Consider the following 19,878-nt stretch of genomic DNA (forward strand, 5'->3'; position numbering starts at 1 on the left):
TGGTGATACATTTGCATATCTCCAGTCCGTGGGAACCACCCCTGAGTCCAAGAACGCTCTCATAATTATGGCTAAGGGTTTGCTTAGTTGCTTTGCCGCCTCCTTTAATATAACTGGATAGATCCCATCCACCCCAGGTGCCTTTCTTGTATTTATCTTGAACAATTTCTCTTCAACTTTGCTCTCAATTATTACAAAATCATTAAGTATCCTGCTACAATTTGATAACCTTCTGTCATTTTCAAACCTTAATAATTCCTCATTTGTGAATGTAAATGCAAAATACTCATTCAGTTTGTTTGCTATCTGAGCAAGATCATCAACAGTCGAACCATCGATGTCAAGTGGACCAATCAGATTCATCCCCTTCCTTTTAGAGTTTATATAAGTAAAGAAATCCTTGCTGTTTTTCTTACCATCTTTTGCCAAGGATTTCTCGTAATCTGCCTTCGCCTGCCGAACCTCCTTTGTGACCTGATTACAGATTAACTTATATCTGCCATAGGCTTCTGAGTCGCTTGATAATTTATATGCATCCCATGCATTTTCTTCTGTTACGAGTCTCATTAGTTCATTTGACAACCATTTAGGCCTAAACCTTGAACAATATATCTTAATAGGTACGAAACTTTTAGTAGCTTCCACGATTAATTCCTTGAATGCTTCCCACTTAGAATTTACTGTTGGTAACATCGTCAGTTGATCCCACTGTACAAAATTTAAAAACTGTCAGAGACCACTGTACTTGCCTTTACGGAAGGAAAAACCCCTTCCTTTACCCCTGATGGTAATTAAATCTTTAAGTAAATCCCAGGTCAGTACACTGTGATCTCTGCCACCTAGTGGTTCTTTTATCTGCAAATTCCTAATACATGAATGATCACTGCTGATAACCAGATCAAGTGTATTACTTTCTCTGGTTGCCTCTTGAACATGCTGCTGTAAAAAAACAATTATCCAATAAATCTACAAAATCTGATTAGTGTGTGAGTGACCAACCCACAAGTTCCAGTCAATATCTGGGAAGTTAAAATCCCCCATTATAAGACATTCCGATTTACTAGCCCACTCTATTTCTCTGTACAATTGTTCATTGTACTCATTCAAGTCATTAGGCCTATAACACTCCTACTCTTATTTTTGCTTTTGCAGTGCTTATGTCACCCCAAACTGACTCAACAGTGCACTGTTCATCTATATCAACTGGATGCGCTTCTTTTGATTTTATGTTTTTCTTAATTAACAGCATAACACCTCCTCCCTTCCTTTCCTGTCTATCCTTTCTGTACACATTGTACTCCCAAATTCCAGTTCGGCATTCCTTATATCTGTGTGACACCACGTCTCTGATATCCCAACAATATCCGCCTTTGATGTCTTGACCAACACTTCAAATTCTTCAAATTTATTTACTGTACTTCTAGCATAGGTATTCATGCAAGTATACATGCACCTATTCTTATTTTTAGTTACTCTAACACATCCCACATACCCACCTGTTTCACGATGACTGCCATCCGTCCCTGAAACCCCCAACACCCCTCGCTCCAGGGCGCTACTTATTCTAATAGAAGTTGTCCAAGAATCACCTTCACCTCTGCCTGCGGCTACTGTTAAACTATTAGTCCTTGTATCCCCCCAAGCTATCAGTTTTCCAACCCACCTAACACTGCCTCGATAGCATCAGCAAATATTCTTGCACCCTTTCTATTTAAGTGTATCCCATCCCTGTAGAAGCAGTCTGTCCTGTTAACAAGTACAGTCCAGGCTGAAAAAAATTCTACCCCTTGAGCCCTGCACAATCTTTCCAGGGCCGAATTGATCCACAAGGCTCTCATCATATACTCCCTCCTATCGTGTCTGGGCAGAATTGCAGACACTTTCAAATTCAACCCTAATTCTCGGCTTTTGTTCAACAGTGACCTGTACTTGTTAAGTAATTCTGCCGGTCTCCTACTCTTAATATCATTAGTGCCAACGTGTACAACTATATCACCTTGTTTTTTTTTTTTGCCCTTAAAAGATGATATCTGCTCTACAACGTCATGAACCTTTGCCCCTGGCAGACATACCCTGGTCCTGTTCCACCTATCCTTTCTACAAAGGATGTTTCCCTGACAATAGTCACCAACAACTACTAGTTCCTTTGGGACCAGCGCAATCTGCCTTGGGGGTTGCCGCTGTGTTGCGTGATTACCAAGTGGAAGCTCTGGCATTGATGTGGGCAGCTGAGAGCCTGATGGGCCCCTCAGTTTAGATCTTTCGAGGGCATCCACCCTGTCCTTCAAACTCTCATATAGGTCCATAACAACGCTGAGTTGTCGCCTGATTTCCTTACATCGCGCACACACAAAGACATCCCCCATGGTAATATCATGTTCCTTTCCAGATAGTTTGGCAAATATTTCACAAGTTGCAAATTTTTTTAGGCTGTGATGCGTTGGAGAATCGCCCCCTCCCTCAGTTTTCCCCCGAGTCACAGCACTCCTGCCACTTTGCGCCTGTTGCCTTGCTGCTCTAGTTTGGGGCATGATATTTTAAATTAATAAGATCAATCAATTAAATTAATTAAATGTCAATACTACGCTATCTAATAGAAACAGTGAAGCGTATTACTGTTTCTATAAGTATATGTTAGAGGTACCTAGCTACCTCAATTAAAAATTTGAATTCTCTATCATTATATACAAAAACAATGCCTGCAGATTCGAACGAAATAACGGTTTATGTATATAAAGTATTACCGTATACTACAAAAACTGTTTATATAAATTAAAATAAAAATAACCAGCGTAATTATAACTATAAGACTACTTATTAAGTACAATATAAAATAACAATTATGTAAATAAAAAGCAAACACTTATCGTTTTTTTTCGGAGCCTGTAACTCGCAGCTGTATTTTCTAAAGAGAATCAGCGCCCTCTATTGTGTTCCCAGTCTTTGACTCCTGATGTTGAAAAACTAGTAGGGGTTAAACGCTGGCAGGTTTCCCGGAAAACAAATTAATTATTTTCATAAATATATGTTTGAAATATGTTTTTTTGACATATGTTTGAGAATCAACTCTGATATGTTTTTACAACTTCTGACTGGAAACATTATCCTGAGAGTTCCTTCTTTAACTTTGGAAATGAAAAAAAAATTGCAGGGTGTAAGGTCAGGGCTGTAGGACAGATGTGGAACACATTTGACATTAATGCTAGTTAGCCGAGTGGTCAGGAGCGGGATTGCAGTAGCACACACTCTTTGGGTAGACTGGGGTTCAAGCCCCTGACTGCTAAATACGGTTGATCTGCCAACCCGCATTGGACCAGCGTGGCAGATTATGGTTCATTTCCCTCAGCATGAATTGTTGAGGAGGCTTACATCCTGCAGTGGGTTGATAATGGCTGCAGTTTACTTTTTTTTTCCCTAAGTATTTGATGACAATGTGAGCAATGTGAGGTCTCACATCGTTGTGATGCATCATCTGCTCGCCTGTGTGCAGTTGTGGTCATTTGCGATGAATATAATCCCTCAGTGTGTGTGCGCGCAGTAGAGTTCTGTAGTAAGGTACCATAACAGTTGTATGACAATTCACAACATGCTGGTAAACCATTCCTTGAATGTCAAAAAAGAGAAGACCATAACCTTTCCTGCAATAGTGCAATTGTTTTTTTTTTACTGTGTTGGTGATGACATAAGACTTCCAAACAGAGCTATATTGCTTACTCTCTGGGTTTGAATGATGAAGCCATGTCTCATATACCATTATCACCTTGTGCAGAAGCTCACCATCTTCAGTAGCCATCCATTGCAGCTCCTGACAAACCTCCATGTAAACTTGCTGTTGCTCATGTGTTGAGTAGTCTTGGAACCCAGCATGCACAAACATGTGTCATATGCAAATGTCATGGAGAATGACATTTGCATGTGCATGCTTCCTACTGATATTCTTAATGTTTGCATGCATTCTAGTTAATACTGTGCATGTTTCCTGCTTAATACTGTGCATGCTTCCCACTGATATTCTTAAATATCTGTCAGTTGATTTACTGTTATATGACAATCTTCTGTCATGATTACAGAATCAGTGTTTATGGTTTCTGTGGTGACATCAGTGGTTGGAGCTTCAGGACCGCCAATTTTTGTGATTGAATGATATCCATCTTTAAACATTCTAAACCACCTGCAAGCTGTGCTATATGGAAGTATATATTTACCATAAGCCTCTTTTAACATTTCACACACTTCAGCTGATGTTTTTTCAAAATTTCAGAGCAGCATACTGTTCCTCACATGTCACATACATTGTTACCTAGACAAAACTGAACAGGCACAAACTTGACTGACTGCCAAGGTTACACTGTGTGTACGAGTCAACTGTGCAGTTGCTATGTGATGCAGCTTGGTTTGGTCTTAAATTCCACAGATCAGCTAGAAATTGCAAGAAGTATGGTTGTTTATGAAAAATTATGATAATTTTTTATTTAACAGCCTTAATATTAATAATCATCTCCCTCATCGAAAAAATTTCTGTAAAAAGCTTTAGTTTTTACTAAAAATTATCCCACGATTCTGTAGACCAGTGTTTCTCAACCTGTGTGCCTCAGAAAATGCAAATAAAAAAAAATAATAAAATAAATCCAAGTTTTATAGTTAAATTTAATTCAAAAAAAAAAATTGTTTATTTGCACTGTGCCGATCCGAGCACCTTCTGGCCTTAATGTCACATTTTGATTAGATTTGTTCACCTTTATTCTAGATCTGTTCACATTTATTTGGCTGTTCGTATCACTTCTGAGTCTCTCCCAGGCACCCTGCAGTACATTTTGCAGTTCTATAAGTGCAACTTGTAAGCAGTGTGTAAGAAATTTTGTGGTGTTTTAAAACTACTTTTTGTGTTTTTATATCTCTAAAATGTCATATTCCGGTAATTCATGTAGAACATATATTTTCAATGAACTATATTAGTACATTCCTCATAAATCATCATATTAAAAAAACTGTGTGCCTACCATCGAACCAAACTATTTAATTGATTAAAATGTTATAATTGCATTTTTGTTTCCTTTTTTAATATAATTATGTTAATTTTTTACATATTTTCTTTTAAATTTTATGTAATTCATGCACGTTCAAAAGAGATATTAAAATCATTTAAAACAAGTAATAAGTGTATTATTAAATATACACAGCCACTCCTCGATTAACATAAGGGATGCGTTCCGTGGAACTCTACGCAAGTTGGAACTTCCCCCATGCTTGTGCAGCACTTGCAACTGTGCTCACTGAATTGATTGAATCAAAAAAGAAATGTTCGATGAACATGTGAATAAAATTATTTATTGTATTTATTCAATTTTTTATCTCATGCACAGGAAAACTTACAGAAGCGTGCAATTTAAAGTTATAAAAAAAAGAGAGGAGACACACATAACATCAGTAAGTTTTACCTCTCAAGCATTGTTGCCAGAATCGACATCTTCAGCTGATAAGTGGGCCACTGCGGAGGTTGAGGGATTTGGGGATTTAGAAGGGGTCGGCCGCTCAACCTTACGAAAGAACATATTAATGGATGACTGAATGGAGGTTTTTTTCTTTTCATCGTAGATTTCTTTGTAGCAAGCAAGCAAGCACATCATTCACCCCTCTGTTAACTTTTAAAAATCATTCGCTGTCAGGATCCATCTTCTCAAACAACCATGCCTTTGCCGATGCAATTTCACGAAATGCCATTGCCATCTCTCTGGTGATGAAGCATCTGTGCTCCTCATTTGGTTCCTCTTGAGCTTCGTTAGCATTTTTTTCTTTCACTATCACTGCCTGCAAGTCGATAAGTTCTTCGTTAGATAATTCCTTCTCTTCTTCCTATATTAACTCCTCCACATCCTTGGCAACAACCTCCAACTGAAGTAGCTCTGCAACCTTTACAATCTTTTCTGTGACCTCTTCATATGATTCATCTTTTTCAAATCCTTCAAAGCCTTTTACGTGCCTTGGGTATATTTTCTTCTATGTTTAAGATGGCATGGTATATATTGTAAGATTTCCAAAAGTCTCTTAACGTAAATTTTTTTCTCACCATCTACTGCAGACAATGCCTGAACAAATGTGCCTGAATAGTATGCTTTTAAATTCGAAATAATACCGTGATCCATAGGTTGGATGAGTGAAGTCGTGTTTAGCGGTAGAAATATGACTCTCACATTTGAATTGAAATCTAGATTGATGCGTAGGATGTCCAGGAGCATTATCTAATAGAAGCAAAATCTTGAAAGGAACGTTGTTGTCTTTACAATATTTTTCAACCTCGGGAATGAAGCATCAATTAAACCAGTCCTCAAAAAGAGAGAGATATTGTTATCCATGCTCTCTGGTTTGATCAGAAATGCATGGGTAGGGTGGCTTTATTGATGCCCTTAAATGCACGAGGATTTCCAGAATGGTACATAAGCAGCGGTATTAATCTGTAATCTCCTGCTGCATTAGTCCCAAGCAAGAGTGTGGCCCTGTCTTTCGAAGCCTTGAAACCTGGCATTGCCTTTTCCTCTTTGGCAATGTATGTACGAGCTGGCATTTTTTTCCAATACGCAACAATCTCGCAACATTAAAAATTTGCTGTGTTGAATAGCTGCCTTCATCAATAAGTTTTTCCAACACATCACAAATTTCTCTGCAGCTGCAGAATCGGCACTGGCGATGTTTTGGAAACCAGCGCGATGCTTGAACCTATTAAACCACCCGTTGCTTGCCATGAACTTGGCTTGGGGTTTGCCATACTTATCCTTAATATCTTCATAAATACTTCTTGCTTTTGCTTGAATGGCCATTGGATTCAGGGGCACTTGCTTCTGAATCTGATTTTCCATCCATATTATTAATAGCTGTTCCATCTTCGATATAGCACCTGAACACTGTTTTGTGATCACTGTTGATCTTAATTACATTGATCCTTTGACATATTCTTTTATATGTGCACTGTCCTTTAAAATAGTATTCATTATTGTAGCAGCAAGACCTAATTCCCTTGCAATAGATGGCAAACTTTGTCCTGCTTCGTACTTCTTTTGTTTGAAGGGAAACTCATTTCACCATACCATAACGTAAAAATCCACAGAATTCCAAATATTGGGATTATTGCAAATGCAGTAAGATTGAGTTTACTACTTGTTTAGAATAAATTCCGATAACGGAAAAGCCCAATAAACCGGAAAGTGCAAATTGTTTTTATTTTTTTGGTCGCGACCTCCAGAAATGTGCTTTAGAAAAATACCACAAATACATTCAAAATTGATTCTTAAAATGGGAACATAGCATTAGTAGAGGCATATGATGCAAGAAAGCAAGCTTATTCAGCATCAGCCAAAAAAAAAAAAAAAAAAACACAACCACTACTCCCATTTCACCCCTCTGTTCGTTCGAAATACCTGTCCAGCTGAGCCTTAAATTTGTTTAGGCTATCAACTTCAACAACAAGTGATGGAAGTCTATTCCACAAACCAACTGCCCGCTGGCTAAAGGCAAATTTCCGCACATCTATCCGACATCCGTCCTTCCTCAATTTGAATTTATGCCCTCTCAGGTGATTATTCTGAGCAAGAGGAAGAATCCCATCGGCATTGAGCATGCTCAAGCCATTCAAAGCCTTATACACCTCTATCAGATGACCTCGCCGATGCCTAGTCTCCATATGATAACAACGAAAGTGTAGTACAATTTCCTTTATAGATATGACCTTTTAGAGAGATAAATAGCTTAGTAGTATAGCGAAATTTTCAACTTACAAGGACTTGGAACGAATTACCAAAAAAAAAAAAAAAAAGTGTTATTGGGTGCACATTACGATATTTTCACAATACCACTATTTATCCCTACAGATGCAAAATACGTTTCCATATTTTTTTCAGTGTGCACCTGCTGGCAAAGACTTGTGTAACGTCGAATTTGTGTAAGCCGAGTATTACGTAAGTCAGGGAGTTCCTGTATATGAGCCCCTCGACGTGGGCACCTGTACGTGGTGAGGGGACCTCCCAGTGACGCTGCTGGACTTAAGAGAAGTCTCCCCTACTACCCAAGTAAACATGGATGTCGAGCAGAAGGAGGTACCCGAAGATTCAGTCTTAGAACTCTTTGCGGAGGAAGAAATGGACACGGGACAGCGTCCATTCTTCCCCAAAAAAGATAAACCCAAGACTGATAAAAATAAGCCCTCAGCAACTCGGAAGCCACCTGATGGACCCACCAAGCCAAAATAATGGCTAAATTCCTACAGTGGAATTGTCATGGATTCCGGCAAAATACTGATGACATCAAGGCCCTCCTGCAAAAGCACGAGCCAGTTTGCTTTTGCTTGCACGAGACTTACCTAAAGGCAAATGATGATCCCACAATGCATAACACCACAATTTTTCGTAAGGATAGAATTGCGGATGGTCCTGCTCGTGGAGGAGTGGCTATCCTTGTGGGAAACCAGACCCCAGTTCAGCCCTTGCTAATTACAACTAGCATGGAAGCTGTTGCAATTCGCCTTACGGTGGGATTTTTGTTAACTGTCTGCTGTATCTATTTGCCACCTGGGACTGACATCTCCCAGGAAGACCTTGATGATCTTGTAATGCAGTTGCCTCCCCCTTTCTTACTTCTTGGGGATATGAATGGACATAACACCCTGTGGGGTAGTGCTAACATCAACGGAAGGGGACGGGTCATAGAGCGTATGCTCAATGACAATGACCTTTCCATTCTAAATACTGGAACAAACACCTTCTTCCACATGCTTACCCGTACTTTTTCTGCCATTGATCTCTCTATCTGCTCCCCTTCTCTACTCCCTTCACTCACTTGGAAAGTGGAGGAGAATCCATACGGAAGCGATCACTTCCCCGTGATAACCTTGTTACACAGTGGGAGCCCATGTCTTCCTTTTAGGTTACCATGGTGGAAGTTTGATCAGGCTGACTGGAATGCCTTCCAACATCAGGCAAATTTTGACCTCAGTACAGTCAATCGGGAGCCTATCAATGACGCAGTAAAGTACATCACAGAAATCATTGTCCAAGCAGCTGCTAATGCTGTCTCAAAAACATCTGCCCGGTTTCCACCATTTTCCAAACCTTGATGGAATTTACAATGCACAACAGCAAAAAAGGCTCAAAACAAAGCGTGGGGGATATTTCGCCGATATCCTACCACGACCAACCTTATAGCCTTCAAACACGCACGAGCCAAAGCACGCTACATCCGTCGTCAGAGTCAAAAGGAATCGTGGATCCGTTTTACATCATCTAGTAACCAGTCTACCAACTCTAAGGTAGTCTGGGATAAAATCCGGAAAACGAAGGGAAAATATATCCCACCCTTCTTCAATCCTAGATTATAATGGATGCACTATTGCAGACCCAACTGCAATAGCCAGTGCTCTTGGGGAAACATCTCCGCAACATCCTCGTACTCCCCAGAGTTCCTGGTCCTGAAACATAAACTGGAAAAACAAGCACTTAATTTTAAGTCCAAGGGCCTCTATCTCTACAATGGGGCATTCACTATGGAGGAACTGAAAAGAGCCCTCACTCTTTCCAAAGCAAGTGCTGTCAGACCAGATGGCATCCATTATGAAATGATTAAACATCTTTCACCAAAATCTATGGATTGTCTGCTCCTTCTGTATAACACAATCTTTATTGAAGGGCAGTTTCCGGACTCCTGGCGAAAGACAATCGTTCTTGCCTTTCCTAAGCCAGGAAAGGATCCAAAAGTCACCACCAATTATCGTCCTATTGCTCTGACTAGCTGTCTGTGCAAAATCCTGGAGAGAATGGTTACCATATTATGGATACCATATTAAACTCTCGTTTAATATGGTATCTCGAATCAAATGACCTTCTCTACAACATTCAGTGCGGCTTCCGAAGGAACCGGTCCACTTTGGACCATCTTATTAGATTGGAAGCATCCATCCGGGATGCTTTCCTAAAACGCGAACACTTGGTGTCGGTGTTCTTTGACATGGAGAAAGCATATGACACAACTTGGAGATTTGGCATCTTAAAAGATCTGCATACCCTTGGCCTTAGGGGGCAACTCCCCATTTTTATTAAAAACTTTTTAGCCAATCGATCTTTCCAAGTTCGTGTGGGATCCTCACTCTCTCGTTCCTTCAGCCAAGAGGAGGGAGTACCACAAGGATCAGTATTAAGTGTCATGCTTTTTGCCATCAAAGTCAATTCCATCACAGAACAACTTCCTCCAACTGTAAACTGTGCCCTCTATGTTGATGACTTTAGTATATTTTGTCAGTCATGCAACATGAGGGTAATTGAAAGACAACTGCAGAAAGCCATTGATCGCCTTAATTCCTGGGCACTTGCTAATGGCTTCAGGTACTCACTGGAGAAGACCGTTTGCGTACACTTTTGTTGCAAGTGTAATCTTCATCCTGAACCTGAATTAAGGCTTGGACAAAATGTTATTCCAGTAGTGTTAGACACAAAATTCTTGGGACTTGTGTTTGATAAAAAGTTGACCTTTCTCGAACATATTCGTCAACTTCGTACAAAATGCACGAGGGGACTAAATATTCTCCGCTCTCTCTCCTCCACGCGTTGGGGAGCAGATCGATGCACCCTACTACGGCTTTACCGTGCAATTGTACGACCCAAATTAGACTACGGGGCCCAGGTATACTCCTCAGCCAGAGACAGTGCCCTTCGATGGCTTGACCCTGTCCATCATCAGGCCATCCGTATCGCTACTGGAGCATATCGCACATCTCCTGTCCAGAGCTTATACGTCGAAGCAAACGAACCATCATTATCCCTTCGACGTAAGCAGTTGTCTTTAAACTATGCTTTAAAGTTGAAATCCCTGCCAGACCATCCTACGTGGATATCCGTTTTTGAACCACGTTGGGAAAACTTGTACAATACCCGTAAGACTGCCAACCGACCTTTTGGCATTCGTGTCCAAGAGCTACTCAGAGAGTTTAACATCATGGTAGACAAGGTTGCACAAACACGAAAAGAAATTCCTCCACCCTGGCATGCTCATCCCCCACCGTGCGACTTTTCCCTTAAGAAATGGGTAAAGTCTGAGACCTCATCATCTGTCTACCAGCAGCTCTACTCTGCACACCAAACCGAGCACTCAGACTTCCTGCCAGTTCACACAGACGGCTCGAAGTCTGAATCATGCGTAGCATCTGCTGCTGTCTTTCCGGACATTATAATATCTCAGCAGATTCCTCCTGAATCCAGCATATACACTGCAGAGCTGTTATGCTATAGAGCTAGCCTTGGATCACATTCAAACTTGTCAATTCCAAAGGTCAATAATATATTCTGATTTTTTTGAGTGTATTACAGGCTTTATTATCTCTGAGACACAATTCTCATCCAGTTCTTTGTCGGGTTCAGCAGAAGATACATTCTCTTCAAGAATACAAGTTTGATATCCGCTTCTGCTGGATTCCTAGCCACATTGGGATAAAGGGAAATGATTTGGCTGACGCTGCAGCCAAATCAGCAACACCCACGCATAATCGTTGCCTGTCAGTCCCCTATACAGACTACAGGCAAATAATACGCAACAAGATATATTCAAAATGGCAAGAACTATGGCACAGACAGAGAACAAATAAATTATATCAAATAAAGCCTGTAATAGAAACATGGCAGTCTAGTCTGCGCAGGAATCGGAGCGAGGAAGTTGTTCCTGCTCGATTCCGCATAGGACACAGTCATTTGACACATTCTTTTCTGCTGAGGGCGGATGACCCTCCTATGTGCGAGTCTTGCGACACCGTTTTAACACTAAAGCATATTTTAATAGATTGCGTTCATTTTACCCATGCTCGCAATATACGTTTTACGGCTTTTACTCATCCGACTGAGCCTTATACACTCAGTCAGATTTTATCAGACAACAACCATGTGTCGGCAGTTTTTAAAGTTTTACAAGCTATTAATATATATGCACATATATAAATAACAATTTGACGAGGTAACCTTTTTAAAGGTTACTAGAATTTATCTTTGATGATATTTTAATCGTTTCCTGGCGCAGTATAATCTTGGTTGTTTTTGTGCCAATCAAATCAAATCCTGTATATGAGCATAGCAGTGATTGTAGTGCCAAAATTTTAGCATCTTTAAAAGTGTGCTACAGTAATGGAATGGTTGAGAAACGTTGCTGTAGACAATTGTATATTCTTTTAAACAATTTTTGGTTTATACTTTATAATAGAAGTCCATCAGTCAATACATTTTACTTGTTGCTCTTTGTTATGCACTGAGACATGATTTGTGGCTGTTGCTTGTGATTTTAACATCTGAGTGTTTCAAGTAGATTGCCTAGGGAGCTCAGTTATCATTGTTTTTTTTTGTAAGTTGACATAATTACTATTTATGTTACACCATCAACTTTACAAACTCATGAACAATTCGAGAAAATAAACGGAATAAACTTAATCAAGCAGTATCAGAACTGTGTGTCTCATAGCCAGAGGAGACTCTTTTTTTATAGTTGGCCCTCAGATCATTGGAGACATTTGCCATAAAAATAATTAGCATTAGCATTAGTAGAGGCATTTGATGCAAGAAAGCAAGCTTATGCAGCATCAGCCAAAAAAATAAATAAATAAAAAATTAAAAAAAAAATAAAATAAATAAAAAATAACCACTTCCACTTCACCCCTCTGTTCGTTCGAAATACCTGTCCAGCTGAGCCTTAAACTTATTTAGGCTATCAACTTCCACGACAAGGGATGGAAGTCTGTTCCACCAACCAACAACCCGCTGGCTAAAGGCAAATTTCTGCACGTCTATCTTACATCTGTCTTTCTTCAATTTGAATTTATGCCCTCTCAGGTGATTATTCTGAGCAAGAGGCAGAATCCCATCAGTATTGAGCATGCTCAAACCATTCAAGGCTTTATACACCTCTATCAGATCACCTCGCTGGTGCCTAGTCTCCAGACACTGTAATTTGCAAAACTTAAGCCTTTCTTCGTAAGATTACCCCTTTGTTCCATTCACTAATCTTGTTGCCCTTCTCTGTACTTGTTCCAGCAGCTCTACATCCTTCTTGAAATGAGGCTTCCAGGCCTGTATACAGTACTCTAGGTGTGGCCTGACCATTGCCTTATACAAGGGAATAATCACCTCCTTATCCCTGCTAGAAAAATTCCTATATATCATTGACAATACACCATGAGCTACTCTTGCAGCCCGTCTGCACTACTCAGAGAACTTCATATCTGCCTGCACAACCACCCCCAGGTCCCTTTCATTATCTACCAATGTCAGCGTAGTACCACAGAGTTGATACGTTGCTCTGGGGTTGCTGTTTCCCATAGGTAGTACTTTACATTTGTCAATGTTAAACTTCATTTGCCACTTCTCAGCCCATCTGCTCAACCTTTCCAGATCCTGTTGCCGCAGCATAGTGTCAGTAGTGTACTTGACAACCCTGCCAACCTTCGTGTCGTCTACAAACTTGGACATTAAGCTTGATATACCACCATCAATATCATTTATAAATACAGAAAACAATAATGGACCCAACATTGAACCCTGATGGACTCCACTGATAACATTAGTCTACGATGAGCAGTGTCCATTAATTACCACTCTCTGTCTTCTTCCCCTCAACCACCCCTTTACCCATAGCAGCAATTTGCCTCCAATGCCACACTGCTCCAATTTGTGCAGCAGCCTTCCATGTGCAACAGTATCAAAAGTCTTTCTAAGATCAAAGTATATAACATCAAAGTTATTCACTGCATCCAGTTCTTTTGTGACTGCATCATAGTATCCAATCAAATTGGTCAGGCAAGACTTCCCCTTAACAAAACCATGCAGTGTCCGAGCTATAACTGAAGTCTTGCCTAGGTGATCCTGTAATCCTTCTTTAACCAGTGTCTCCATTAATTTTCCTGGAACAGAAGTTAAACTCACAGGTCTATATTTACTTGTGTCAGCCTTTGATCCTCCTTTGTGAATTGGGGTCACATTTTCACATCTCCAGTCCATGGGTACCTCCCCTGAGTCCAAGGAAGCTCTCATAATTATGGCTAAGTGTTTGCTTACTCCCTTTGCTGCCTCCTTTAATATAACTGGATAGATCCCATCCACCCCAGGTGCCTTTCTTGTGTTTATCTTCAACAATTTCTCCTCCACTTTACTCTCAGTTATTACAAGATTCTCTAGCTTACTGCCAGAGTTGAATACATCTCTGGCATTCCCCTTGCTGAATAACTCCTCATGTGTGAATGTCGATGCAAAATATTCATTTAGTTTGTTAGGTACCTGAGCAGGATCATCAACAGTTGACCAATCGATATCAAGTGGACCAATCAAGTGCTGCCTAACCTCCTTTGTATAATAATATAAAGAAAAGGTGATTTTTTAATACTCTGTGCTATATTAACTCAATGTTAAGTACAAAGGTTATTCACCATAATATGAAAGAAAAAAAAAAAAAAAGTTATCTTTATGCATAATATTTTTTCCTTTAAAATTGTAGCAGTTAATGTATCAGACAGATAAGTTTATTAATGGTTGAAAACTTCCAGCAGCTGGTGGTAACATGTTTGAGCTTGTTCATTCACATCTTGGGTTTCAGTGTAGCTTTCATTGTTTCTATTTTTTTACTGTACATAGTAAAAAATAATAAAAAAAAAAAGCAAAATGAATTTTAAAAAATTGTTCATTGGTATCTAATTTTCATTTTAGGTTGGTTTAGAGGCTTCTCAACAAGAAATAAATCACTAAAGGTGAGAATCTTTTTAATATAGTACAATATTATATAGAATACTAAAAGAAAAAATGTTTATAAAGGCTATCAGTAAACAATGAGCTGGAATTTATTTTAAAAATAATACTGACTAACCAATGATGGTTAGTCATAGTATTATTTATAACCTGTAAATTTATTTGTCCTGTCATTTCTGCCCATCTTAGATATGTAGTAGAAGCCAACTTCTGAAAATTGTCTCCAGTGATTTCTTAATCCTGAAGCAAAAGAAATCCCAGTGAGCAAAAATGGGACTCTATATGGCACATTTTCACATCTGCTATATGTAGTCCCATTATAGCTTTAATTTTATATTATTCCAAGAACATGACTGCATTGTTGTGAAAATTTGTTATTGTGCTGCTATATTCAGTTATTCTGTACATGTTGTTTTTTCTTTCATATACACTCCCATCTAAAAGTTGGAAAAACAGCATATGACAACAGTTTTTGTTAATGTTTTTGGAATTAGCAATGACATTTCTGACTCCAGCATTGTCAGTAAGGTTTAATATAAAAAAGCAACATGCTTCAAAGTATTTTAAGATTTTATTATTAAGCATTGCAAAATTAACAGCAAAAAATATATTGAAATGATTAATATTAACAGTTATACTGATTTTTTTCATCAAAATATCCTCCAGAAGATTTTATCATTGCTTTACACAGACATAGCATTCTGATGATTAATTTTATAATAGTGTCTTTACTATGTTATTCCATGCAATCTGCAAGACTCCCCATAAATTTTGTGAAAATGATCAGACCACACAGATTTGACGGTCTAGATTATCCCATAATAAAGGCAGGAGGCAGATATGAAGTTTTCTGATCAGTGCAGCCTGTCTGCACTGGTCAGAGAACTTCATATCTGCCTTCACAGTTACCCCCGGGTCATTTTGATTTTCCACTACCCTGAGTGTAGTACCACATAGTTGGAACTATGTGGTACTACACTCTTATTACTCTGTGGTTACTGCTACCCATATGCAGTACTTTGCATTTGTCAATGTTAAACTTCAATTGCCATTTCTCAGCCCATCTTCCTAACTTTTCTAGATCCTATTGCAGTAGCATACTATCATTCCTATCATTAACCACCCTGCCAACCTTTATATCATCTGCAAACTTGGACATTAAGCCTGATATGCCATCATCAGTAACATTGATAAATATAGAAAACATCAGTGGGCCAACACCGATACCGGGGGACTCTGTTAATAACATTTGTCCATGAAGAGCAGTGTCCATTGATTACCACTCTCCACCTTCTCCCACTGAACCATCCTTTTATCCATTGCGGCAACTTGCCCTTAAAGCCACAATGTTCCAATTTGTATAGCAGTCTTTCACATAATGTGCAACAGTATCAAAAGCTTTCCTGAAATTAAAATATATGATATCAGAATTATTTTCCAGTGTTCCAATTTGTATTGCAGTTGTTCACATAATGTGCAACAGTATCAAAAGTTTTCCTGAAATTCAAATATATGATATCAGAATTATTTTTTGCATCCAGTTCCTTTGTGAGCACATCTTAGTATCCAGTCAGATTGGTTAGACAAGGTTTCCCCTTAACAAACCCATGCTCTGTCTGAATTATTAATGCAGTCTTGTTTAGATGATCCTGCAGTGTTTCTTTAGCTAGTGACTCCATTATTTTCCTCGGAACCGAAGTTAAACTAACAGGTCTGTAATTACTTGTGTTGGCCTCTGATCCCCTTTTGTGGATTGGGATACATTTGCACATCTCTAGTCCATGGGGACCTTCCCTGCATCCAAGGATGCTCTCATAATTATGGCTAAGGGTTTGTTTACTCTCTTTGCTGCCTCTCTTAATATAATTGAATGGATCCCATTCACCGCAGGTGCCTTTCTTTTATTAAACTTCAACAATATTTTTGCCACTTTCTTCTCTTGCTTATTACAAAATCATTTAACTCTCTGCTGGATTTTGTAAAACACTCAAATTCTAAAATCTTCTAGAAATTTTTAAAATATTTATTATATATTAAGTTTTTTGATTTTTATATACAGTAGAACCTGGATAAGAAATTTCCGCATAAGAAGTTTTCCCGTGTACTAGGCTTGGTTTTTTAATTTCCAATTTCAACTTTATTTATTGTAATGTATTATTTTCCCAGGTAAAAAGCTTTCCTGCATAAAAAGTATTGATAAAGAATACACGGTGTATTATTATAATGATGTTTTCCCACTTAATACGTTTTTTAAATTTAGAAATTCTTTTTTATATTTAAAAAAAATATATATAAAACAATATAAACATTTTGGTAATTGAACAAGTTAGTGTATAGCATCAGTTTAGTTTATAGTATACTACTGAAATAGGTGAAATGACTGTTTTTTTACATCTCATATTGTGAATGCCCTGATATTGCACTACCCCCAATAACGCTTCACCACTGAAGAAGACTAATATTACTTATTCTCGGTGGATACCACCACCACCACCACCACCCAGGTCTGCCGAGAATCCACTGATGAAGTGTTGCATATTCAAGAATCCACTGTTGAAGGTAGTTCAATATTAGAGCAACTCGTGTAGACATTCACAATATGAGCTAAAAAAAAAAAGATGCCATTTCACCTACTTCGGTGATTGACTATGAACTAAAATTATACTACACGCTAACTTGTTCAATTGGTGAATTTTCTGTAGTCAGAAACTTTCAGTGCTAAAAACCTTTTTTAGTATAAATATTTTGATATAATAGAAGTGACATATTGAAATTGTGTTCATCAAGATCCATAATTGGATACATTGACCACTTTAAGAGTTAAGTTAGCATTAACATTAGGATTAGTCAAGGCATATATGATACAAGAAATCAAGCTTATAGAGCATCAGCCAAAAAAAAAAAAAAAAAAAAATCACACTTCCCATTTCACCCATCCATTTGCTCCAAATGTTTGTCCAGTTCTTCCTTGTATTTCTTTAAGCTATCAACTTCCACAACAACAGATGGAAGTTTATTCCAGCAATCAACCACCCCCTGGCTAAAGGAAAACTTCTGCACATCTGTTCTACAACTGCCTTTCCTCAATTTGAGTTTATGCCCCCTCAGGTTCATAATCTGAGCAAGAGGAAGAATCCCATCAGCATTCAGCTTGCTCAACCCATTCAAAGCCTTATACACCTCAATCAGATCACCTTGCAGGTGCCTAGTCTCCAGATGCAATTTGCAGAACTTAATCTTTCTTGGTAAGGTCACAAATTTGTTCCCATCACCAACCTTGTTGCCCTTTTCTGTACTTGTTCCAGCAGCTCTAAAGCCTTTTTGAAATGAGACCTCCATACATAGGCAAATTATTGATAATAGGATGTATTGAATGGTACATTGATGAGGGCTAGCACCATTCAGTACATACAATAAATAATTAAATGGCTATCTGTTTGTTCGTTACTTGCTAGTTTAGCTAGGTCCGAATGATCAAATATTGTATTGAATTTAATACAGTTTGCTGCTAAATTTAATATAATTTTTGATAATTTTGACTTCTGATGGAAGTGACTAGCAGATAACAAACAAAACAGGAACAGATAGCCAATTATTGATTGAATGAATTGAATGGTGCTAGCCCTCGTAAATGTGCCATTCAATGTATTGTATTATCAGTAATTTGCCTCATCATCTTTATTTTATTTTAGTTTACTAGTAATTTTATTTTACTTTTATTTTATTATTAATTATTTGTTTGTTTATGTAGGGTATAATGCTTTAAACCTACTCAGGCTACCTTAGCCTTTATCAGTTCTTTTGGCCTCATGGCTCACTTTTATTCTGAATACCTTTCTTCTAAACCTTTCTTTCTTCTTATTGTACATCTTCTTTATTGGCCTAAAGGTTAACTTTGAATGCTTTTATTATGCCTATTTCACTCATTCAGTTCTTTTGGATTTAGGGCTCTATTGTAATGTTTTTATTGTACAGTATTGTACTTCGTACATTCACTCAAGAAGTGTGCGTAGCACATGCTTCTTGATTAGATCGGGGTTCGAGCCTGTGACCACCGAATACGGAAGATGCAGAAAGGTCAGGGAATGACCACTGCATATCCCCAGAGCAATATGGCCTTAGTTGCTAATGCTCCTAAAAACCAAATAACAAACAAAACACTCTTATCCTTATCTTACATACTGTTGTAATTATATATATATATAATGTAAAATAAGTAGGCAGAATGGAAAAGTATCAAGGCAAATGTGGGGAGAAAAAACAAGTACTGTGTGAAGAAAAATCTATCAAAGATTTAGAACATTTAAATAGAAGGCAAATGTAGCCAAGATTACAAGCCAGTAAATAATAAAATTAGACGGGCGCCAATCTGATACAATGCTGAGGCCAAAATATATGAAATATAATGCCGAAATACAATAAACCAACCATAAAAGCATGACAGACAAATGAAGAATAAATAAAACAATTAAAAATTGATAAAAGGGTAATTTTCTACTCCAGGAAACGGATTGGGGTTTGAAAAATTTTGCCATTTTATTGACCTAAATGTCATATTAAATAGTATTCTATAAATAGCTTTATAGTCCTAGTCATGCTCATTAGTTTAATTTTAATTTAGATAGAGATTTTGTAGGTTACTTCTTAATGTAGCTAGAGCCTCAGTATTGTTTGAATCATGCTGCTATTATTGTTATAGTATTATAGAGTGAGTAGTAAGGGAATTCTAATTTTTTAATTTTGGTAAATAGGTAGCGCTAAATTTAGAATCACGTAGGTTGGCATTAGTTGGATAATTTTGTTATATATTATAATTAACTTATAACTTTCAAGTGCAATAGTATAGCCTAATACCTATAATGCAAACTTGGTAGCGTGATAGTATTATTGCTATGTCACTGGTGAATTGGAGTAGGATTGAAATTGCATTTAATTTTTCATTTAGAATTAGAAGTGTAGTTATTATTTGTGATTCACTGAATACATCTGTGAATTTGTTACTTATCATTTATAATTTCTTAAGGAACCACATTCGACTTCTGCCGCCATTTTTTTTTTTTGTATCGATAAGAACATTCTACTTTTAATTATTTATAATTAATAACGTAAATATATATATTTAATA

General features: G+C 38.0%; 1 protein-coding gene across 1 annotated transcript in view; it reads left to right on the forward strand.

Annotated features, from left to right (window-relative positions):
- Nucleotides 1-19,878, forward strand: part of LOC150086867 (dedicator of cytokinesis protein 4-like) — a 233,950-nt gene that overhangs the window by 165,807 nt on the left and 48,265 nt on the right. Inside the window, exon 3 of the mRNA XM_090372304.1 lies at nt 14,715-14,755. Within this exon, the coding sequence (XP_090228430.1) occupies nt 14,715-14,755 (41 nt within the window). The remainder of the gene's footprint in view (nt 1-14,714; nt 14,756-19,878) is intronic.

The sequence above is a fragment of the Mastigoproctus giganteus genome, chromosome 4 (assembly GCF_048544385.1).
Source record: "Mastigoproctus giganteus isolate SK-2022 chromosome 4, ASM4854438v1, whole genome shotgun sequence".
Lineage (NCBI taxonomy): Eukaryota > Metazoa > Arthropoda > Arachnida > Uropygi > Thelyphonidae > Mastigoproctus > Mastigoproctus giganteus.